This window comes from Stegodyphus dumicola, chromosome 2, assembly GCF_044657685.1.
Source record: "Stegodyphus dumicola isolate Sdum_Otavi_A_Nest chromosome 2, ASM4465768v1".
Lineage (NCBI taxonomy): Eukaryota > Metazoa > Arthropoda > Arachnida > Araneae > Eresidae > Stegodyphus > Stegodyphus dumicola.
In genome coordinates this window covers 55,196,961-55,219,743 of record NC_140769.1, presented here as the reverse complement: position 1 = coordinate 55,219,743, position 22,783 = coordinate 55,196,961, and the positions used below count along the sequence as shown (strand labels likewise).

The 22,783-nt window shown below is 31.4% G+C and overlaps 1 protein-coding gene across 1 annotated transcript in view; it reads left to right on the top strand.

Moving 5' to 3' along the window:
- LOC118191574 (uncharacterized) overlaps positions 1 to 22,783 on the top strand; it is a 208,165-nt gene that overhangs the window by 139,797 nt on the left and 45,585 nt on the right. Inside the window, exons 18-22 of the mRNA XM_085810669.1 lie at positions 294 to 412; positions 2,485 to 2,598; positions 4,839 to 4,938; positions 17,065 to 17,109; positions 17,642 to 17,751. Coding sequence (XP_085666795.1) covers positions 294 to 412; positions 2,485 to 2,598; positions 4,839 to 4,938; positions 17,065 to 17,109; positions 17,642 to 17,751 — 488 coding nt within the window. The remainder of the gene's footprint in view (positions 1 to 293; positions 413 to 2,484; positions 2,599 to 4,838; positions 4,939 to 17,064; positions 17,110 to 17,641; positions 17,752 to 22,783) is intronic.

Below are 22,783 nucleotides of genomic sequence, written 5' to 3'. Positions count from 1 at the left end.
ATAATGTATAGATACAATATTGTACAATATTATTAAAGATATTAACCTAAATTGCCTTTCCTAATTATAAATCTCATTCACTTTATTCAAGATGTGAATGTGAACTCCGGGAGATAAATGAGCAAATCTCCATCTAAAACTCAACCTTTTTTTTATTGAATCGCAACTGTTGATTCAATAAAAATAAACCTAAAATCTTTGTCATACAATATTTTTAACAGTCACTCATATATAATTTTTATATATGAGTTTATATAATTTTTATAGTTAATATCCTTTTTCATTCTTTAAAGATTTAGTCAAAGGAGAAAAGGGAGAGAAAGGAGACAGGGGACCAGTTGGCCCTCAAGGAAGTCCAGGAATACCAGGAATCCCAGGAGAAACTGGACCTCTAGGTCTGCCTGGCATGAAAGTATGTATTAAAATTACTTACAGTTTTGTGTAATTTTTTTGTTTCCGAATCATTTACTACTACATAAATTTTAATAACACGGTAGTATCCGATGATAAACTGACATTTTATTTCACTCCAGTTAAATATACAGGGTGTCCCAAAAGCATTGACATCGGCTTTTATTCCTTAAATATGATCGTAGACACATAATATTGATTACAAACTTACGTAAAAAAGGTACAGAATTTTCGGGGAATTAAATTTAAAGAAATACAAAATTTAAATTTTTATGTGTTCCCTGTACAGAAAAATTCTGAGTTAGCAAAGTATGCTCCATACACTGATAATCTCATGTAAAACATTTCAGCATTTTACCATAAAAATTCGCCGAGCTATGTTTAAACAAAGTTGGTGAGGGGGTGATCATAAATCAAAATGCAAATACTTACAGCTAGATTGCAGATGACGAGATGCAGAAATGCATCATAAGCATATAAAATATGGTTCTTATCTTTAGTTTTATTTACAAATTTACAAAACTATGCTTTTCAAACTCATATCCAAAGGCACAGAAAAGTGGTTTAAGTCAACATTTATGTAATTTCCTATCTTTGCGGCTTTTTGTGATAAAATTCTGAAATTTTGTACATGACCTTATTAGTGTATGAGCCACATTTTGCTAACTGAGAATTTTACTGTATAGGGGCCATATAAAAATGCCAATTTTATATTTCTTTAAATTTAATTCCTTGAAAATTTTAATTGATTTCATAAAATTCTGTACTTTTTTTACGTAACTTTATAATATATATATTATTTATCTACGATCATGTTTCAGGAATAAAAACCGAGGTCAGTGTTTTGGGGAGACCTTGTATTTTGAGAATTAATTTACTGAACCATCACCCTCAGCTTTGGCAGCTGAGGGCGACGGTTCGGTAAAACCATGGAAACTAGTCCTGTGAAAATTTACAAATACCTCACTGATTTTTGTTGTTTGACTTCGAAATTAATATCTTAATTATTAGAGGAGCTAAAGCAACAAGAATCAGCGAAATATTCATAAATTTGTAAGACAAGTTTCGAAAGTTTAAATATAGAACCTTCTTCATTAGTTTCAGAAGTGTAAATGTCGAAATAGAAGCCAATGCTCAGGCAATAAGAATGAGAAGAAGCACTTCTGCAGCTGAAGAGAGGTTCTAAATTTAAAAATTCGAAACTAGTTCTACAGATTTATGAATATTATGTAGCTGGAAACGGGGAATCTAAAATCACCATTGTCTTTGTAGTGAAAAATAAAATAACAAACTCTTCGCCTTTTTTTTTTTTTTTTTTTTTTTCGAATCAAGGTAGGAAATTTTTATGTTTTCCTTCAGTAATAATATTTCATGCTAAAAAAATGCTTTATGATAATAAAATAATAACAAATAACTATTATCAAGAATCATTTTACGGACTTGCGAGTGCATGTTCATATTTCTTACTGTAAACTTAAAAAAATTAACAAACGTAAAATACACCTAAAACCGTCTTAGCAATGTGTGTTTCTACTTTAAATGCTGCTCGTAGAAATACAGCAGGAGTTTTGCGAGTTGCACGCTGTATCGAATTAAAAAAGATGGGGCAATAGAACAGTAAGTATCCATGAAGAAATTTTCTTAAAAAATTATCTCTTGATAGAAAGGTTTTATAATCTATAAATATTGTACATACAAAGAATAGAATTAGTTTTTTAAAATATTCTACGTCAGCAAATAAAAATTAATGTTGTGTCATACTCATTCTGAGAAACCATGAAGTACTTTTTAGTATGACATATTATTTATAGGTTTTAGGTATATTTAAGCTTTAGGTACATTTTACGTTTGCTAAATTTTTAAATTTTCCGGTAAGAAATATGAATATGTACTCATAAGTCCATAAAATTATTTTTGTAGCAGTTATTTGTTGCAAAAATTAAAGTGCATAGTCAATTAAGTTATGGTTCTTTCTATTTGAATAGGCATGTTTTGCTTACGTATCGATTTACAGTTTTGTATTCAGTAAGAGCTTCTCGAAGTACTTATTCTTGATAATGGAATTTTTTTCAGGGAATTAAAGGAGATATGGGACCACCAGGAGCTCCAGGTCTTGTTTCTTACATTGATAAATCTGATGATAAATTCATTTATGTTCCAGGACCACCCGGACCTCCAGGTCCTCAAGTGAGCATGTTTTATGATTTCTTTTCCGTTGATTTTTATGTAACTCTTACTAATATGCAGCAGTAGTTTGCTTTTTTTCCCTGTACTAATTTTTAATATCTTTTTAGTTTTAATGGGAAATCTATGTAATGATAAGTCTATCCGTGGCAGTAATTTGTGGAATAAATCGAATGAAGAGCACTTTCCATTTATGAAAATTTTAGCCACATGAACCTATTAAGCAAAAATGCAGAAAATTAAGTTTTTAAATGGGCCTTGTATGTAACATAGTTTGTGAGAAAAACGATTTCATACTTAAAATATTGAAACAAAAAAAAATAATAATAATAATGGGGAAAAAAAAAAGAACCTTATTCTTATACTATTAAAATTACCCGAAATGTGAATAAGGAAAACTTTTGAAGATTATATACAAACTTAAATTTTCTTTATTTTTCATTAAAAGATTTTACATGAGCAAAATCTTGGTCATTTGAAAATCTGCGTTATTTGATTCATTTCTGAAACTGGAGTCATGGTATGCAAGCAGTCGTTAAGGAGAAGTGCAGTATATCTTAAACGAACTATTTTCTGCTTGATTCTTAAAGTGTAGGGTGGTGTGTATTATATGTAACAACTAGAGTTTATAACCGCGCTAGAATGCACATGCACATGCGTGGCATACCTACACTAGTGGGGAGCTTGAAGTTAGGCAGTTATGATACCACAGAGTCATAGACCGTTGGCCGGTGTATTTGCAGACTGCGGCAGTGGAAACTTTCATTAGATCAGGCTTTGTCGCAGACATTTATTGTAGAGGAACAGTGAAGATTTATGGGTAATATGGAGGATATAATTTGTAAGGTATTTTATGCTTCCTTTCTGCGTGCCATCGTGAGGTAATTGGAAGCACATTTTATGTGTAATAGGGAGGTCTGGCGTTCGAATCCCGGAAAGGGCATTGGCCATTATTTACATTTTCATCATGATTCAACAAATTTGGTTCCCACAGGACGGCACAAGTATGGCTAAACTGTTCCACACGATATCTTGAGACGCTTCACAGAAGTCCTCCTAGCGCTTGAACAGCGAGACTGAGCAGAATAATAATATATAGAGGATATTAGTTTTAAGGTTCACCGATGCAGGCATTGCCTGCACACAGTAAATGTTTACGTGTATACCGTTATTTTACATTCAGATTAAATTACTACAAATCCTCGCCGTTTTTCTGTTGTTATATAAAGCTAATGCATACAGTATATAAGTTGAGTTCTTGAGTTAAATAACACAAAACTGATAGAAAATTATTAGGAAGTAAGTTAAACGACACTTTTCAACAACTCTGGTAATCATAAAGTTCTTTATAAATTGTACTTCGATAGTGAACAGTATGACCATGACTACAGTAGCATTGAAAAGCATAGCTGAAGTAGTTCGTAATATGTTTTCAGAAATTAAAAAAAAAATATTGTGATAATTTTAATCTAGTAATGTAAAGATAAAATATTACAGATATTGGAAAGAACAAGTACTTTGTAAATTATGTTTCAGTATATGAATACTATGCTGTCCGTATTTCCTACATTTGAATATATTTTATGGTAGTAATTTAGAAACAGTAGATTTATACTTAAATTACGTAAGTTGTGAAGTAAATAAAAATAAGTACAATTGTTAGAATAAGTTTTCCTGTTAGCAACTGTTTCTTTAAAATAATATCATTTCTCTTTTCTTTATGATTATTATTTTAAAGATCTTTTGGCTTCTTAAAGAAATATGTTTAAAAAGAATAACATAAAGTTCTGCACCTTGACAGGTAAGAAACAAATATCTAAAATATTCCAAAACATAAATATGTGACTTTTGGGGTAAAAGGAAAAAATAAGCACTTGAAAATAAAATTTCTCAGAATTCTTCATTTAAAAATAAAAATTTTGTCGGAAGAAAAATAACGTTTTCTAAAATTGAAAGCTAAGCATATGGTCTCTTTTTAGTTTTCAAGTTATAGAATCCCATTTATGTATACTTTCAAAATTTTCTCACATATTTGAATCCTACTACAGACGATACGTTGCTCAGCTGAATATTCATGCGGATATACATACACCACTGCTTAAACCATACCGTTCTCTACTTTTCAAATTAGTATATAAGCACTCAGTATTGAGGGAAAATAGCGTTCGTTGTACAACATGAATAATTTCGTTTTCTGTCTTGAAGCTTTTATCTGAAGTGAATTTTGCGTTTTTCTGTCATAGGGTCCAATGGGAATTTCAATACCTGGTCCACCTGGTCCTCCTGGTCCGCCGGGAATAGCTAATCCATGGATTAACGCAAGCAATGGAAATGGGAAAAAAGGTGAGAGGGATTTGCAATAAACAAAAATAAATATATTTTTTTAATCTTAAAGAAGAAAAACAAAGGAAAATTGCAATGAAAGATAAAGAAGTATTAATTATTGTTAATTGCCTTTAGTTATTATACAGATTTTCTAGTGGTTGCGATGCTAACTACGCCTCTAACAAAATTAAATTATATATACTAATGTTCAATTGAATTTGAATAAAAAAATATGTAAAGTTTTGTGCTTCGATGTACATTTTAAATATAAATTTACGAAAGTTTTGTAAAATAATTTAGTTTTATACCTTCTCATCTAATTTGTATGTATATTTTCTGAAGGAAAAAAATGTTTTTGTGAGTTAAATTTTAGTACGAATTAAAAATTGATTTAAAACTGAAGTTGTTATTCAATTTCGTATGAAATCATAAAGAAATTTCAAATACTAACCAAATTTTACTGATAATGGTTCTCATCAAACAAAAAATATCAGACACAAATTTTATGTGATAGACATCTAATCGGTATTCTCCTAACTAAGAAGTATTAAAATTCTCTTTTTATCACTTATTAGGGTTGAGAAATTTTAATTCTACGAAATTTATTCACTACTTTAAATTAAAAAACAAAAATTGAAAATATTTTCCTCAGTTTCTTATTTTTGATTCTGAAAATGCAAATATTATTATTTGTGTTTGAGAAAAATTAAATGCAGAATATTAAAGCATAGTGAAAGAAAGCATGACGTTTCCTTTAAGAGAAATGATAATTTGATTCATACTTTACATCCAAATTTAATTTTTTTTAATGTTATTTAAAGTTAGCCAGTCCACCTGTAATGCAGAAAAATCAAACGCTGAGAAAAGCGAGTGGTTTCCTTCTTTTTTATTGAAGTTTTCTGTCTTAGAAAACTTTACTTATTATTGTTTTTATTTCTTTAATTGCCAATCGTAAGTAGATGTTCTGAAATATATAAATATGTTCCAATTTCTAGTAAAGAATTTTTATCTTTAATACTTATTTAAAAAATTTCTATATAAATAACAAATTTAAAATATCCAGAATGTTTTTCCTTGCTTGAAATTTTAAATTACTGGAAGAAAATGTATTCTGCTGATTGAAGATTTGATTCTCTGCATTCTTAAAATGATGATTTTCCCTCATTCAGGTTTAGTTATAATTGCTCTTGATAGATGGCGGCACCAATTCATTTGTATTGTCCTATTTTCATTGCTTCTGTTTTATCGTATTTTTCTCAAAGAATTATTTACTTCGAAACAAATTTTTAAGACAAAACTGTAGACCTCAGATTTTTGCCTATTAAGTTAGCAGTTCTTAACTTATGATGTCAACATTTTTCACCTTATTGTCCTAAATGTTGATATTATTCGGCCTACTTTAAAGGAAAATGTTCTTAAATATTTTGATTTCAGATTGTTGCCCTAATGCTATTTATTAGAGCGTTTTGGGAAGTCAAAATAAGATGGCAGTGGCTTTCCGCTTTTGCAAATTAGCAAAAGATGCTGCTATATATGTGAATTTCAGATATATTTTGTATGTTCAGCGCAGAGTCTTATAACCATTTGGATTTGTTATGGGGTAAAGGAAATAGATTAATATTTTTCATGCTAAGTACTTTTAACGACGATATTAAAATCAGAAAAATTTAATCCAAACAGAAATGAGTTACATGCTTGATATAATTTACTCTCATTTCGACACCGTACTGATATAAGCCTACTTATGTGTCCAGAAATACGCTTTGAAAAGTAAAGAACGGTACCATGAACGGTATTCAGTGAAAAGTTTAGTGAAATTGTTTTGGCTATCAATGCCATCACTTGTCTTACTAAGATAATCAACTCTGTCATCAAATTCTATTACTTTCCTAATACATGGAAGTATGCTATCATCGTCGTCTTCCCAAAACCACATCAAAATTCAACGTTTCCCCAGAACTACCGCCCAATCAGCCTTTTCAGTCAACTTTCTGAAGTAGCTGAAAAAGTTATTCTTTATCATCTTAATCAAATTATTCCACATAGCTCCTACATCCCAGAAGAACAGTTTGGCTTCCGTCATCTTCACAGTACTAATCACCAGCTGCTTCGTGTCATCAACTATATTACTGACGGTTTCAATTGTAAGTTTCCTACCGGAGCCATTTTCCTTGATATTGCGAAAGCTTTTGATAGGGATGGCACCGGGGACTTATACACAAACTTATCAAGTTAAACTTCCCCGGTCATTGTATTAGACTTATTGCTTCCTATCTCCAAGACAGAATCTTTGCAGTGAAAATTGGCAGTTCTGTTTCTTACAAGAGAAAAATTTTCTCTGGGATGCCTCAAGGATCTGTACTTTCTCCATATTTATATAACATTTACATTTACGAAATTCCTAAGGACCCACAAATTACCATTGCTCTCTTCTCTGATGATACTGCAATTATGACCCAAGCTTCTACTGTTACTGATGTCCAGCGCCTTCTTCAACATTACCTCAATCATCTAAAAAATTGGGTCACTCTTTGGAGGATTACAGTTAATACCGAAAAATCAAAAGCAATAATTTTTCGCAAAGGTCAAAAAAATTTCACTCCACCTAGACCTCTTCTGTTTGATGAAGAAACTGACTGGGTTGACGAAGTTAAATATCTAGGAGTCATCCTTGATAAAAAATTGACTTTTCAGAAACATCTCAGGGAAACTGTGAAAAAAATCAATATCACGCTTGCAACTATGCGCCTACTTCTTGGCAGAAGAAGTCATATGTCCGTTTCTAATAAACTCCTCTTATATAAATCTATATTTCGACCAGCATTACTCTATGCTAGTCCTGTCTGGGGCCACGCTGCCGAAACTCACCTTCAACACTTTCAAGTTCTTCAAAACAAAGCACTCAGAGAGATCATCAACGCGCCATGGTTCATTCCAAATTCTTATATCCACGTGATCTCAAAGTAGATACAATTCAAGATTATATTCAAAAACGTGCCAGAAATTTCTTCTATTCAGTTCTCACTCATCCTAACAACTGCATCAACTCTCTTAGATGTTCTCCATTTCCCAGAAAAAAGCACAGATATCCATCTGACATTCTCCATCCTTAACCTTTTTTACTTATACTTGATTCAGTTCACTGATTTGGACCTTCAACCAGACACTCACCTTTTTCATCGACTGATGGCGGCCACCTGACTTGTACTTTCGTCTTTTCGTTTTACTGATGTTCTTCACATTATACAGAGTAAAAGGAGGCGCTGCTTTCTGAAACTCAAATTCACTATATGTTCTTAGTAGTAGAAATAGCAGTTAGCGTGTGCATTCTGAGCTGAGTATATGAGTGTAAATTTCATGCCGAATCTTTATTAATTTGAGAATAATTTACTTTTGAGAATGTTGAGAATTAATTATTAATTTTAAGAAATTAAATTTATGTGCTTGACCAAAATAAGTGTTTAAAGAGAACTACAGTGTAAATATTCAGTGTTATAAAGTTGGAGAGAATAAACTGCGTAACAAGAATTATCAGATTCGAACTGCGCTATTTGACTGGATTATTTCCCCACTGGCAGTTGAAGTCTGTAACATATGTCGTCCCGTGACAGGACGCAGCTGCAAGTGAGTTATTTCTTATCCTGTTTGTGTTTATTTGGAGAAACTGTGTATACTGAGAACAGATTTTTATTAAACGAAACCAATACAGAAATGGTTGAATATATTGGTTTTAAATGCGTGAAGGTTTTTATCTCGCATTGGTGTAACGAAATATTTTATTTTACATTTTTAATTAAATTGAAGTTTAAATATAAAATAAATACTGAGAGAGATGGAAAATAAATATTTTAAGTTATCAAACATGATAGTTTAAAGAATAAGTAGAACGCAGCATCGGAGATTGTTAACAAAGGCACAAAGACTTGTAATGAATTTGAGAGAGAGAGGAAGAAAATTATTAAAAAAAAAAAAAAAAAAAAAAACTGAAATGTTTCAGATTTTAAATTACGTCCAAAGGGGCGTTTTTTAACATTTTGTGTGTTACCTTTCTTTATTAAATATCATGTTCCTCGCACTTAAACCATAAGATCCAGTGCAACAGCAATATCGCAAAATAGTTTTAAAACGAGCATATCTTTAGAATTTCCGATACAGAGACTCACGCGCTGGAGATAAAAATGTTTTTTCTGCACAACGTTGCCATTGCTCGCTTTGAAATCCTTGAGTTTGTTAATCAAAAATTCGTCAAAGTTTTAAAAAATAGGAAATCGATCATAAAACAAATTTCAAATTTCAAATTTGGTCTTCCACATGCTCATATTCGTTGGAGGATTACGTTATTCAAAATTCGATGACTCTATGTACCGTTATTTTATGACAATGTGAGAAATATACATACATTTACGCAGATTTTCATTATTTAATTTCTTCAAATATAATGCAGGACTCTTAACATTTTATGGCAACAGTTTGAAAAGTGAACCGACATTTATCCGTCCGACGCAAAATGCCAAAACGAAAGTAATAGTCCTTCGGGACTCAAGTCCCTTTGGACTAAAAATGTTGTAAATAAAATCGATAAATTTAAACAACTGTTCGCTAAGGATATTGACGAAAACTTAATTCAGGCGGAAATAGATGAATCATAGTATATTGATCGTTGGCGTATTTTAGAACAGAAAATGAAACAGTTATTAGCTCCAGATAGAGATGATCTCTTGTTTGACGTTCCAATTAAAATTTATTGAAATACCCCAAAATTCAACTCCCAACATTTAATGGAAATATTAGGAATTAGCAATGTTTTCAGAGACATTTTCAAAAAATCGATGAAGATCCAAATTTAGATTTGAAAGATAAATTTTCTTATCTATGTCAAGCTATGAGAAAAGATAGCATAGCAAAGGGATTTATTAAAAGTTTTCCTTCGGGCGGTGCTAGCTATGAAAAGCAATTACGGAATCGTTTCGGAAATGAGGAATTACTAATTCAAGTGTATCTTAGAGTTTTAACATTAGTTCTTCAAAAAAAAAAAAAAAAAAAAAAACCACTGGGAAAAAAAAAACTGTTGATAAAACTTTGTGATTTATTAGACACGAAATTACGTTCTTGGGAAACTGTTGGAGTTATCAGAAATAAATATGCATCCAAAGCTGGAAATCCTACAGTAGTGGAAAGGAATGATTTAGATTCCATTTTAGAATTTCTTCAAGATGATGATACGGCTGAAGAAAGAATAAATCTCGCATCTCAAAACTTTGATTTTTCGAAAACAAAACTGAATTTAAAGGTAACGACATATTTACCAGTAATAAAAAGTTTATGAGTAAGAAATTGAAATATGGGAACGCTGCGCAGGTTCCAAGTGCAGCTGATCTTTTAACTTCTCCCACAGGACGGGAACAATGTATTGTTGTATGCCTACGGGTTCGTAATAGATTGAATACACAAGTTCGATAATAGGTTAATAAAATTTATTCATATCAAAAGGAATATATCAGAATGCTGGAATTTTCTCAGAAATATTCGTACAAGTGTTTACAATATCACGCAGTATAATCAGTAGATAGACTTCAACCTACAAAAAACGTTAAAATACAACACAATACAATGCTTATCTAGAGAGAAAACTTAATTCGGATATCTCAATTCACGCGAAACTGAACAACTCGCATTACGAGTACCTACAACATTCACTTTTTGAGAGAAATAGTATAGAAGTGTATAAACATGATGTATTCACGTTGCTTTCAACCAGTATTTTTAACCTATAAATTTTGTGCAAAAGAACCTTTAAACAATGATAATCCTATTGCCGATAGCAATCAAGGTCAGATTGAGATGCTTATTGGTGCTCAGTTAGCAAGTAAACTCATAATAGGTGTTTATATGATGTTATCATGTGGACCGTCAGCAGATGAGATCAAAAGTCAGCAGTTGAGATGGATCTTCATGGGCACAATGACAAAACGTTTTATCCGAAGAGAGTAGTACATCGATAATGATCATTTGTTTATTGGCACTGAATGTACCAATTTCACAGTTATGGACATTAAGATTCTTCGCAATAACGATCCTTGTGTGAGTAGAAGCTTCAAGAGCAGAGCTCCATGAGTCTATCAGAAAACACTTTTTGGAAACTATTAGTGTAGAGAATAACTGTTTTGTTACGAATTTTCCCTGGATAGAAGATGCCCTGCTTTGCCTGACGAATATAATTTAGCTCTGAAGAGTCTCAATACAACACTAAAATGTTTGAAATCTCTAGCTATGTAAGGGGAATACGAAGGAAGCCTCGAAAATTTGGCTGAAGAATGGTATTATAGAGCAAATTGGAGTCAAGCAATTGGAGGGACTAAGCATTGTTCTGCATATTTTTTCTGTGATGCCAGAAAAGATGTGTATGCTGTTGTAAGATTTCTAACGAATAGAGACAAATGCTGATGTTAAAGTTCTATTTTTGCAAGCCTGAAGTAGAGCTGCCCCTACAGGAAAAAAAAATTAGCACTGTTAGACTTGAGTAACTTGCTACAACTATTGTATCTAGTCTGTCTGTTTCTTTGTTAGTTTAACCGACATATGCTGAAGTTTGTCTTTGGAGAGACTCTTCTATTGTTTTAATATGAATCACACGAAAGGAAGTATGGATAAATTTCATATATGATAGAGGTAAAGAAATCGAGAATTAATTGATAAGCAGACTTGAAAAGTACATACCTAGAATAAATAATCCATCTGATTTACCTAGTAGATTTTGTTCGACACAATATTTACTAAAATTTAAATGGTAGGAATGGCTCCACTGATTATATTTACATCGTGAAGAATGCCCAAATTCTAATTTCGATACGGATGAAGAATAAATTGCCAGAGAGCGAAAACGGTTTGTGACTTCTTCAATTACAAATTTTATGATGACAGTAGATTCAGACGGAAATACCAATGATTAGTATTACAAGTATTATTCAAATTATAGCAAAATTGTTAGTCTCATTGCCTAGATTAGTAGAGATTTTCGAAAAATTGTCGCATCCCGAAATGTGCGCAGAACAGTGGCCATCTTGACTCCAGAGAAATTTTAGAAGCTGATAAAGAAGTTATTATGTTGGTTCAAGCTAAATGCTTTTTAAATGAATGGGGTGAGAGATTAAAAATTTTGAATGCTTTTAAAGATGAAAATAGTATTAACAGGCTGAAGACTAAATCAGTAAATCGACAAGATAGTGACGATTTCAAAATACCAGCAATTCTGCTATCACATCATGAGATCATTAAAAGATTAATATTTTATCATCATGTGAAAAATTCTTATGCAGGAACTCAGATTCTACTAAACATACTAAGAGAGAGATTTTGGATTCTTCATAGTAGAAGAACAATACGATCCACTGTTACATTTCGAGTGTTATAATAAGTAAAGGTCTTCTTCTATGGAACTGAATGCTGTAACTGCATCTACTCCAAAGGAAAAGTAAGTGAAAGGTACGTGAAACTTCTGTTTTCCAAGTTTCTGTAATGGACCTTCCTGGCTTAGTACACTTGAAAGGAAATCAGAAATCATGAATTTTCTTCTTTTGCCATCTGTCGACCCGTACACCTTGAGTTAGTAACTTCGCCTTCAACAGAAGTCTTCGTATTAGCTGTACGTAGATTCATAGCTCGAGGAAGGGGATGCAAAATTATATATATTACGATAATGGCACAAACTTTATTGGAGTTTCAAATTTGAATCGTTATACCTACTGATGCATTTATTCAACAACTAAAGTGGAAATTTAATCCAGGTACTCCCTCATGGTGGATGGGGGGGAGAGAAATTAATAGGAATATTTAATATTTTTTTGAGAAATGTATTAGGTCAAGCTTGCTTAACACATGAAGAAATGGCAACAGAGCTTTGTAACCGCGAGGCAGTTATCAATTCTCGTCCGTTGACTTATCTTATATAACGAAAAATGGTGAACTTGTTACTTTGACTCCTATATTTTCAAGAAATCTCAACACATGGAACTCAAGATTGTGATGCGGCAGAGAATTTAAACAGAAGGGCAAGATGTAAAAACTGTTTACAAGACAACCTGAGGAAATGATTTCGAAGTGAATACCTAGGAGCTCTTATTAAAAAAAAATCAGACACTAAAACATCATTTCAGATAAATATTGAGGATGTGCTTTTAATTGAAAATGACAGCACTGAAAGTATCAGTTGGTTTCTTGGGAAAATTATTGAGATCCATATCCCAGGAAAAGACGGCGTAACTGGTTAAACTTCAAACAATAATGGACAGATTCTTAAACCGGTTCAACGTTTGTAGACGTTAGAAATATATGTCTCTATCCGAAAAGAGTTACAATTCTACGGGAAGATATGTTTACAATACCTAATTATGAAAAAGGAAGTCCGGTGGTTATCAGAGTAGGACGAGTTGTTAAGATTTCCAAAAATCTGAATTTGTAACATTAATAATGATATCCATTTATATATATTTTGTAAATGTTTATTTAAATTAGCGTACCTATGTAAAGTGTATGATTTAGATGCCATGTAAAAATTATTAGTATTTTATAGAATAATGTAGGTTAATCTATTGAGGTCAAATGTTAGGCTTAGGTGTGAGGATATCCAGAAATGCATTCGTTCAGAAATGCACTCGTCTAAATGCATATTCATCTAATATCCTATAAAATGTTTCGCTATTTTACCTCGGCCATCTCTAGCAATAATTTATACTGAACCGTATTAAACCTAAAGAACCCTTTCAGATTATTTTTAGTCCAAAGGGATTTGAATCCCGAAGGACTATTAGTTTCGTTTTGGCATTTTGCGTCGGACTCATAAATGTCGGTTCACTTTTCAAACTGTTGCCATAAAATGTTAGAGTCCTGCATTATATTTGAAGAAATTAAATAATGAAAAATCTGCATAAATGTATGTATATTTCTCGTATTGTGATAAAACAACGGTACATAGAGTCATCGAATTTTGAATAACGTAATCCTCCAACGAATATGAGCATGTGGAAGACCAAATTTGAAATTTGAAATTTGTTTTATGATCGATTTCCTATTTTTTAAAACTTTGACAAATTTTTGATTAACAAACTCAAGGATTTCAAAGCGAGCAATGGCAACGTTGTGCAGAAAAAACATTTTTATCTCCAGCGCGTGAGTCTCTGTATCGGAAATTCTAAAGATATGCTCGTTTTGAAACTATTTTGCGATATTGCTGTTGCACTGGATCTTATGGTTTAAGTGCGAGGAACATGATATTTAATAAAGAAAGGTAACACCCAAAATGTTAAAAAAAGCCCCTTTGGACGTAATTTAAAATCTGAAACATTTCAGATTTTTTTTTTTTTTTTTTTTTTTTTTTAAACTTTTAAATTTACCACAAATTGCTTAATTTTTATTCACATTTTTGCAAATTGTAAATCAAATATTCTTGTTACAAAAATTTTTCGATCCTATTGAAGTGCATTAGAATTTATTTCTAGTTTGACTACCAATTATCTATATATAAGAAGGAAAAAAAGAATATTTTTCATCATTTAAAGATAATTTACATGATCTGTATAATTAAATACTGAGAATAATTTTACTATGGCAAATATAAAATATTGCCTTTGGCTCAGAAATATTCATCCAAATAATCACCCTTCATTGATAATCTGGCAATGTTCCGATGTCACTAGGCTAATCATAACTGGAAATATGGTATCATTTCTTTCAGTTAATGAGCAAACCTTACTCCATTTGTTCTGAAATCGGAAAAAGTGTTACTGAGACAGTTGAATTATGAAACAAATGTAGAGGGTTAGTTGCTTTAATATGATTTGATCTGCTATGATCGGTTTTTGTTTCCAAGACTGAAATTAGGGCTGAAAATATCCTTTCTAACGAGCTGAAGGCGTCTGAAGGGTTGTAACATCGAGTAGTTTAAAGGTCATTCCTTTCTTTGTTAAATTTTACCTTCTGGTGAGAACGTGATGTACTTTGAATGTGAAGCAAATCATTTTAGGACTATTATTTATTTGTACCGTAAAGAGGCGTTAGCGCACATGGGTCTCGAAACGCTATTTTGCGTCTGATCACTATAAATGTCCGTTTCACTTTTTAAATTGTAAGTATTATCGCCCTGTATTGCATTTAAAGATATTAAATAATGAAGAATCTGTATAAATGTATGCAAGTTTCTCGCATTGTGAAAAAACAACGGTACCTAGAATATTTGAATAAGGTAGTCCTCTACCCGAATAGACGCACCTGGAAGTCCGAATAAGAAATTTATTTTATTGGTTTTCATATTTTGTAAGTTTTAGTGAATTTATCATTAAGAAACTCAACGATTTCAAAGCCAGCAGTGGCAACACTGTACGGGGAAAGAAATTTATTTTCGCGCGAGATTGCCTATCGAAAATTATAAAGATAGCTGTTTATAAATGTTTTTAGCCCAAAGGAACATCTCAAATGCTCTTCAAACAGGTATGTTTGTGTAAATGGGGAAAAAAAAAAAAAAAAAAAAACCCCGCTCCTTTTGTCGTAATCTAAAATCTGAAAGCGTTCGGATTTTTTTTTGGCTCAATTTAATTATTTAATTCTTTGATTGTATTTTACAAACCTTAATTTAAATCTCATCGATGCGCTTGGATTAAATCATAAAACCTTAATTTAAATCATGAATGAAATATTGTCAACTCCATTAATATTTAGTAATTCTTACATTAATATTTAGTAAGTTTCGTAGAATTAAATTAGGACTGCTTAAATATTATTGCAATATCAAAACGAAATTTTATCAGTTCCTTACAATAACGATACTGAATATTAATTAAATAAAAAGGATTTATCTTTTGATGAAATGTGATTGACTAAACATTTTCACTGAAAATTTAGCGACACTGAAGGAAATAGAGAGGAGTAGTTTGTAATTCTAACCATTAAACTGCGTAAATACATAGTTTATTTCACATGTAACCAAAGAATTATATGTATAATTAGTGTTCATTACCATTATCTTTAACTTTCAAGTTTTTGCCAAACTAAATACTGCTGGTTCAAAACTTTAAAAAAATCGCAAAACAATCTGCAGCACTTGAATTTAGATTGCAGATAATGTTAGCCTACTCCTTATAGAAAAAACGCTTAAATGACATCATCTGGAACATCATATTTCATATTGTAGTGATGTTGTATTATTAGCAAACTACTTCCAAGCAAAGAATTTACGAAATTGATTTGAAAATTAAAACTCAATCTTAGACTCCTACATTTTAAGATCAAAAAGAGCACAAGCAAGCAGATCCAAAGTCAGGATTGTATTGATTAATCAGTACAATCCTAACTTTAGATCCCAATAACATCCAGTACGCTGTCAATGGGACTTAGTTAGGATGTCCTGAGGACTTTATTTTCGCCATCGACGGAACAGCTAGCCCACTGGGTTAGGTGCTTTCCTGAGGATATACTGGGATGTGACATTAAGCACTCGGAAGGATGTGTTTAGGAAGTTCGGGAGATATTCCGGGATGTCCTCAGGATGTGCGCTTAACCCGCGAGCAACATCCTTAGGATATCCCGAGGATATTTTTGTACTATGTGGATATATTATCCACCACAAATTCGTGCCAACAGAGTCTGCTTCAGTGCTGTATACTACGTAAAAGTATTTGTGTATTTAGTCTTCAAAGTCAGCGGAAGTCGAATAGAGAAGTTATGAATTAGAGGGTTTTTGTTCCCAGACAACTCTCTCAGGCACATGGCCATATCATTAGGGAAGTTTTAACACAGGAAACAGAGCTATCTTATGCTATACACATAGAATTTTGCCAAATTCTCACTAAGGTACGTGGAATGAAGCTTCTGCTACGATGGTTGGTTGATGACAGATACTAACTAAGACTCTTTCAGTGCATCCAGGTAAGAGAGGAACGCTTTAGCAAGTCTCTTTGTTTGTTGATGTTACTTTGATGAGATTAGGTAATATATTCTTATGATTCAAATAAAACTGCCTAATTGCACTTTCCACGAATTCTTTGAACATGGAGATACATTTACATATGTAATGAATTTGTTCTGTAATATTTTAATTGCACGTAAATTTTCTATTGCCAAAACGTTTTAAAGTATACTACTTGTTACTTGCAGGAACATTTGGAATAAAAGAACTGAAGGCTCTTCTGAAATCAGAAGGTAAATAACTGCTCATTTTTAATCGACAAATTAGGTCGGGAACAATGACTGTTCAAGACCTTAAGTTCTTGAGAGCTGCTGCAAATATTTATGTACTGTAAACGATTTTGCTAATTTCTAATATTACTTAATTTTAGGGATTCGTTTTTCGCATAATTAAAACGTTCTTATATATGAAATGAAATGTATAAAATGACTAATTCAATAAAATAAAATTTATTTGCAATTTCATGTTGTAATACCATGAAATATAATTTTTTCTAAACTTCTTATGCTTGAATATGATTTATATGATAAACTTCTTTCGGAATTTCTTTCCAAGATGAAAATTTAGTTTTATTAATGAATGAATGAATGAAGATATTTAGAAGAGGTTAAGAAAATTAAAGATCAGCTAAGCATTTTGAATTAAAATGCGATCTGTGCAGTTTTTAATAAAACTACTTTCTAATGATACGTCATAACTGCAAATGTAGGAGCTGACACATGTTGTTATCAAAATGTAATACTAATGTCTCCATGCAATTTACAGGGTTTCCGACTACGAAAGGACCAGCAGGTCCTCCAGGTCCCCCTGGACCTCCGGGTCATGCATCGGCAAATGAAGATGGAAAACGAAATCAGCCAACTGTAGTTCCCGGGGTAATGAAATTAATTTTTTTTAAATTTTTTATTTTTTAAAAGGAGCACTCGGAAAGGATTATGTTATTTTTGAATTAATAAAATACTGAACTTAGTGGCAGATTCAAGGCCTAGTGGCTGTTGGTTTGGTGCCACAGCCTTTTTGGAAGACTTTGAGACTGGATGTTGCATGAGAAGAAATGAATGAAGTGTCACCCAAATAAACCCTTTGAGACTCCTACAAAGATTAAGTTAGCAATGTTTGCTAGATTTTCATTAAGTTACTAGTGGCCAAGTGAGATCTACGGTTAAAAAAGGAATAATATAATAATATCGGCATTATATTACTGGGTTCGATTTTTTCAATTATTAGACTCGTGTACATTCTTTTGCGTTAATTTTATTGCCAATATATCAAAAAGGAATGTCAATTGAGCAAATTTTAAAATGAATTCTTCTGCATATAAGTGAGGCAGTTAGTAGCACTGATTATTTTGATGTAGTTCCTAAGTAAAAATTTGCATTCATTATTATTCGGGTGCTTTAGAAACACCCCTGAGCAATAGAGTTAATTTACTCTGCGGCAGATATTAATTTATATTACGGCAGATGTTAATGTATCTTTAACATATTTTAAAACAAGCTAATATCTCTCTTGCTGTCTACCGTTCATTTAAAAATAATATACCAAGAATTTCAATTAATTATCTCCTCCTAATATTCAATTTATTTTCATGATTATCTTATTGCCCGTTATCTGGACTAAATTTCTTCAAATTAAATTATTACTTAACTGACAGAATTCCCCCTTTCAGTTAAATCGTTAGTCAGTTTAAACCCTAACATTGAAATCGTTTAATAAATTAAACCCCTGAATTTTTTCCCCGCAAGCAATTTTCTTTGCGACTGTAATCATAACAGCCATAAGTTAATTTATAAAAGCAGTAATTGTTGTTGAATATTACAATGAGGTACACAAAGTACCTCATTGTAATATTAAACAACTGAAACTGAGGAACACAAAGAGAGGGAAACACGGTGCATTTCACGTATGCTGATATTTAGGGTAATAAGTTAGGTATAATAAATAACGCAGTTTAATAAAACAAACTTTTAAAATCAGCCACTTTTAGTAATGGTTTAATTTCTAAAATTAGAGCCCTATGGAAGTTAAGTCCTATGAAACCGTGTCAAGAGAAGGGAACAAAAATAAATAAATATAATAAAAATAATAATAAAAAGCAATAATAGTAATAGTAATAAAGAACATCTGAAAAGATTCAGATTTTTAATGTCGCACAAGAGGGTTTCTATAAGTATTTTATGCTGTCGTTGAGTTTGGAGTTAATGAGTCTGCTCTTGGACTCACTCCTGTTGACACAACTTTTTTTATATTTTTAACTTTGTCATTTCCAATATAGCATTAAACATTGTCATAATTTTTTAAGTCTTTTCACACTTCATCATATCAATGTTTACGTTTCTTAACAAAATGACCTACACAATTTTTTCCTGTCTTTTTATCTTAATGCAGCATATCTTTAGCATTACCAACATAGCGTTAAGTGTTGTCATAACTTTTTCTGTCTCTTCTCGGTTCATCATACCAATGTTCATTTTTCTCAATAAGATGGCCTGGACAATTTTTTCCTGCCTTGTTAACTTTGTTATTAAACATCACTTTCTTCACACTTACGCCATATAAAATTCAGTAGTAAAATAACAAAAGTTTTAAAAGCAGCATATGTTTAGAATTCCTGAAACAGTGGGAAGTGTTGCCTGTTAGAGTTGCTGTTTAAAAAGAAGCATATTTTTAGAATTCTTTTTCAGTCTTTTCTCTGATTATTATATAAATGTTTAGTTTTCTTAATAAGATGATTTACAGAACTTTTGTCTTTTTAACTTTATTTATTAAGCATCACTTTCTTCTTACTTATGCCACATAAAACTCAAGTACAAAATCATAAAATATTTGAAAACAGCATGCCTTTATAATTCCCTACAAAGTGTTAAATATTGCCATATTTTGCACTTGCTATATTATTTATTTAAGAACTGTACAAAACATTTGCTGACAACTTCCTTTTATTAGAAAAGCGATTCGGATATAAAAGTAATACGCACAAAAAGGAAGTACTGAGATTAATATCAATTTTGATGATAATAATAATAATAATAAAACAGTAACAAAAAAAAGGAAAAAAAGGGGAAAAGTCTAAAAGATTTTAACGGTACCCCAAAAGGGCTCTTTTTAAAGTTTAATATGATATTTCAGTAGAGTTTATCAATAGAGGTGGCCCAAGTGGGATAGCGGAAAGTATTATAGGATACTAGATAAATGCACATTTAAACTAACTTGAGCATATTATATAACTTTTGCATATTTGAAAGGTTAAAAACACATAGCGCAACTCTATAAAACTATTTAACGTTTTTAATTATATATGTAATGAGTTAACTGCATTTCTATTTAAATCAATAAGACTAAAAAATAAAATAATAATATTCTAAAGAATAAAAATAATATTCTAAATTGCAATATACATTAATTAATAATAATATTCTAAAGAATGAAAACTGATATTCTAAATTGCAATATACATTAATTAATAATAATATTCTAAAGAATGAAAACTGATATTCTAAATTGCATCTATTGCTTTTAAATAGCTTAGTTTATTAGTCAATATTAGAAAGATTAAGTATGAAATATCTTACATTTTGCCGAATGGCAAAATAGTCGGATGACAAGTGGAACAACGCGTTTATAATGGACCACATTTAAAACGAACCAAAGAAAAATCGTATTTCGAGACTAATAGCTCTTTTGGGCTAATAAATACAGTTAAAATCAAGTAAAATTTAAAGAAATGAATAGAAATATCAATAAACTAAATTAATGAAAAAAAATGTTAAATTAAATTAAAATATTAAATAAATTAAATAAAAGAATAAAAAGGAAAAACTCGATGCTAAATTAAAAAATAATATTATTAGAATCAAATGAAATAAAAAAACAAATATAAAGTAAATTTATGAATAAACATTTTGTCAGCATTCTTCGCCACATGAAATAGTTTCGTTATTTTGGCTTTATCCATTTAAAGTATTTTTGACTGGATAAGTGTATTCCAAGTTTTTGTGACAAGATGGTTTACAGCTCATAAAAAAATCTTCTAAAGCATCTTTCGTATATTCTTTCGCATTTCCACTGAGTGAGAATTCTTTAGCTGGTATAACTTTCTCACGTGTTTTGCTTTTTCCGGGCCAAACAAGACATATATTCTATATATAGCATCACTGTCAGCTTTATTTGCTGACTCTGTACACACTTACCTAATTTTGCAATCCAATTATGCAAGAAAATAATGAGTTCATCTTATATGGTTTCCAGTTTGCTTTGGTTGGAATTACGATTTGATCTAAACACTGAGAAGTATTACAGCCGGCTTAGTTTATGCATTGTTCATAGTATTTTCATTTGAAATTTTAAATTATGAGTATATTAAAAATGAAATTTCTGAGTATCTAATTAGAATTACGAAAGGTAAAATATTCTTCCGTAATTTTTTTCAGTTTCTTTCAGGGAAGAAGTATGCAACTTCTTTCCGTACTGGCAGTTTTGTTTCTCAGAGCTACAGATTATGTTTGCACAATTACTAATTTTACGTTTTTAGAAAAATATTTATTTGGAGACGGGAATAGAATATTCCTATAAAATTCAGGGAAAGAGATCTGGGAAAGGTCACGAGTAGAGTATAAAAGCAGAGGAAATAACCGACTAAATACATATCTATGTTTCTGTGAAGTTTTATCGCTTACAGATGCATGGCTTTTAAGCCACATTTTCATTGGTCGTAAAATTTTACTTCAGGGATATCTTTAAAACAGAAATGGTGAAATATTGGCTATCGCAAATAGGTGTTGAGTACTCACAAGCAGAACTTAAACAGAATTGCCAAAATTAGCTTTATGTACTTTCTGAGAACTTCTATGGTTTTCCAAAGAAATAACTAACTAACTGCATTTAGGGTCCTCGAAAGTAATATTTGACACAATGAGAACTGCTATCGTTATTGTTGTTACTTATTGCTACTATCAATCGAAATAACTATACTTACAATTTTCAGAAATAATATCTCACATACAGCTATCGTTACATTACATTATTATGGATAGAATACAGATTCAAATTGGGATAACAAACTGACTACATGAAGGGTTTTGCGATTTTCTTCAAGTGTAACATAAATATAAAATAACGGAAGTGTTTTTTTGTCATAATTTCAAAAAGTTAATCATATATATATCTCTAACGGAAACTGATCCGTGTTTACCTTAAGCAAAAAATAAGAAACTTTATGAAAAAACCACGAAAAACCCTTGTAGTCAATCGAACTTAACTATTAATTTTTTTATCCCTCAACAATAAAAAATTAAACGATCAAATATTAAAAGAAAGATAAAAATTAAATAGAGGCACCTAATAGGCACCCATCGTTACCTCCTATGAAGGGACAGACAATTTTACATCCATGCCTTCTCCGGGGCTCGAACCCGGGCCCTTTGGTATCGCAGTCAGGCTTCCCTAGACACTGTACTGTTTGGGCGGTATTAAAAATTAAAATATTGTTCAAATCAAAGTAAATGGTTAAAAGCATGGCAAGGAATAATAAAAAATGACCCAGCATTTCTCTCTATAAACCTTGGTTAGGATTCAGAAAAACTAATCATAGGACTGCTACTCTGTATCGGCATTTGTTGAACTAGAAATTTGTTGAACTAGCATATAACCACATGTTGTGGGTTCGGCATGACGTCAGAGCAACTGGTTAGTAGAGAAAGATAAGCATGCATTGTCGTAATCCATGCAGGGCGTGTTGTAATAGAGGATGCGTTCATAATGACGTAGAACCCTTTATAAACACGTTAGTGATGGGGTGGGAACCCCCTTCTGAACAGGATGTTACGTGTGGATGTCGTCACAACAGTAAGTGCTATAAGCAAAGTGAACCACGTGGGTGTCCGTTTGTTGCAGTTCGGCGTAACTTCA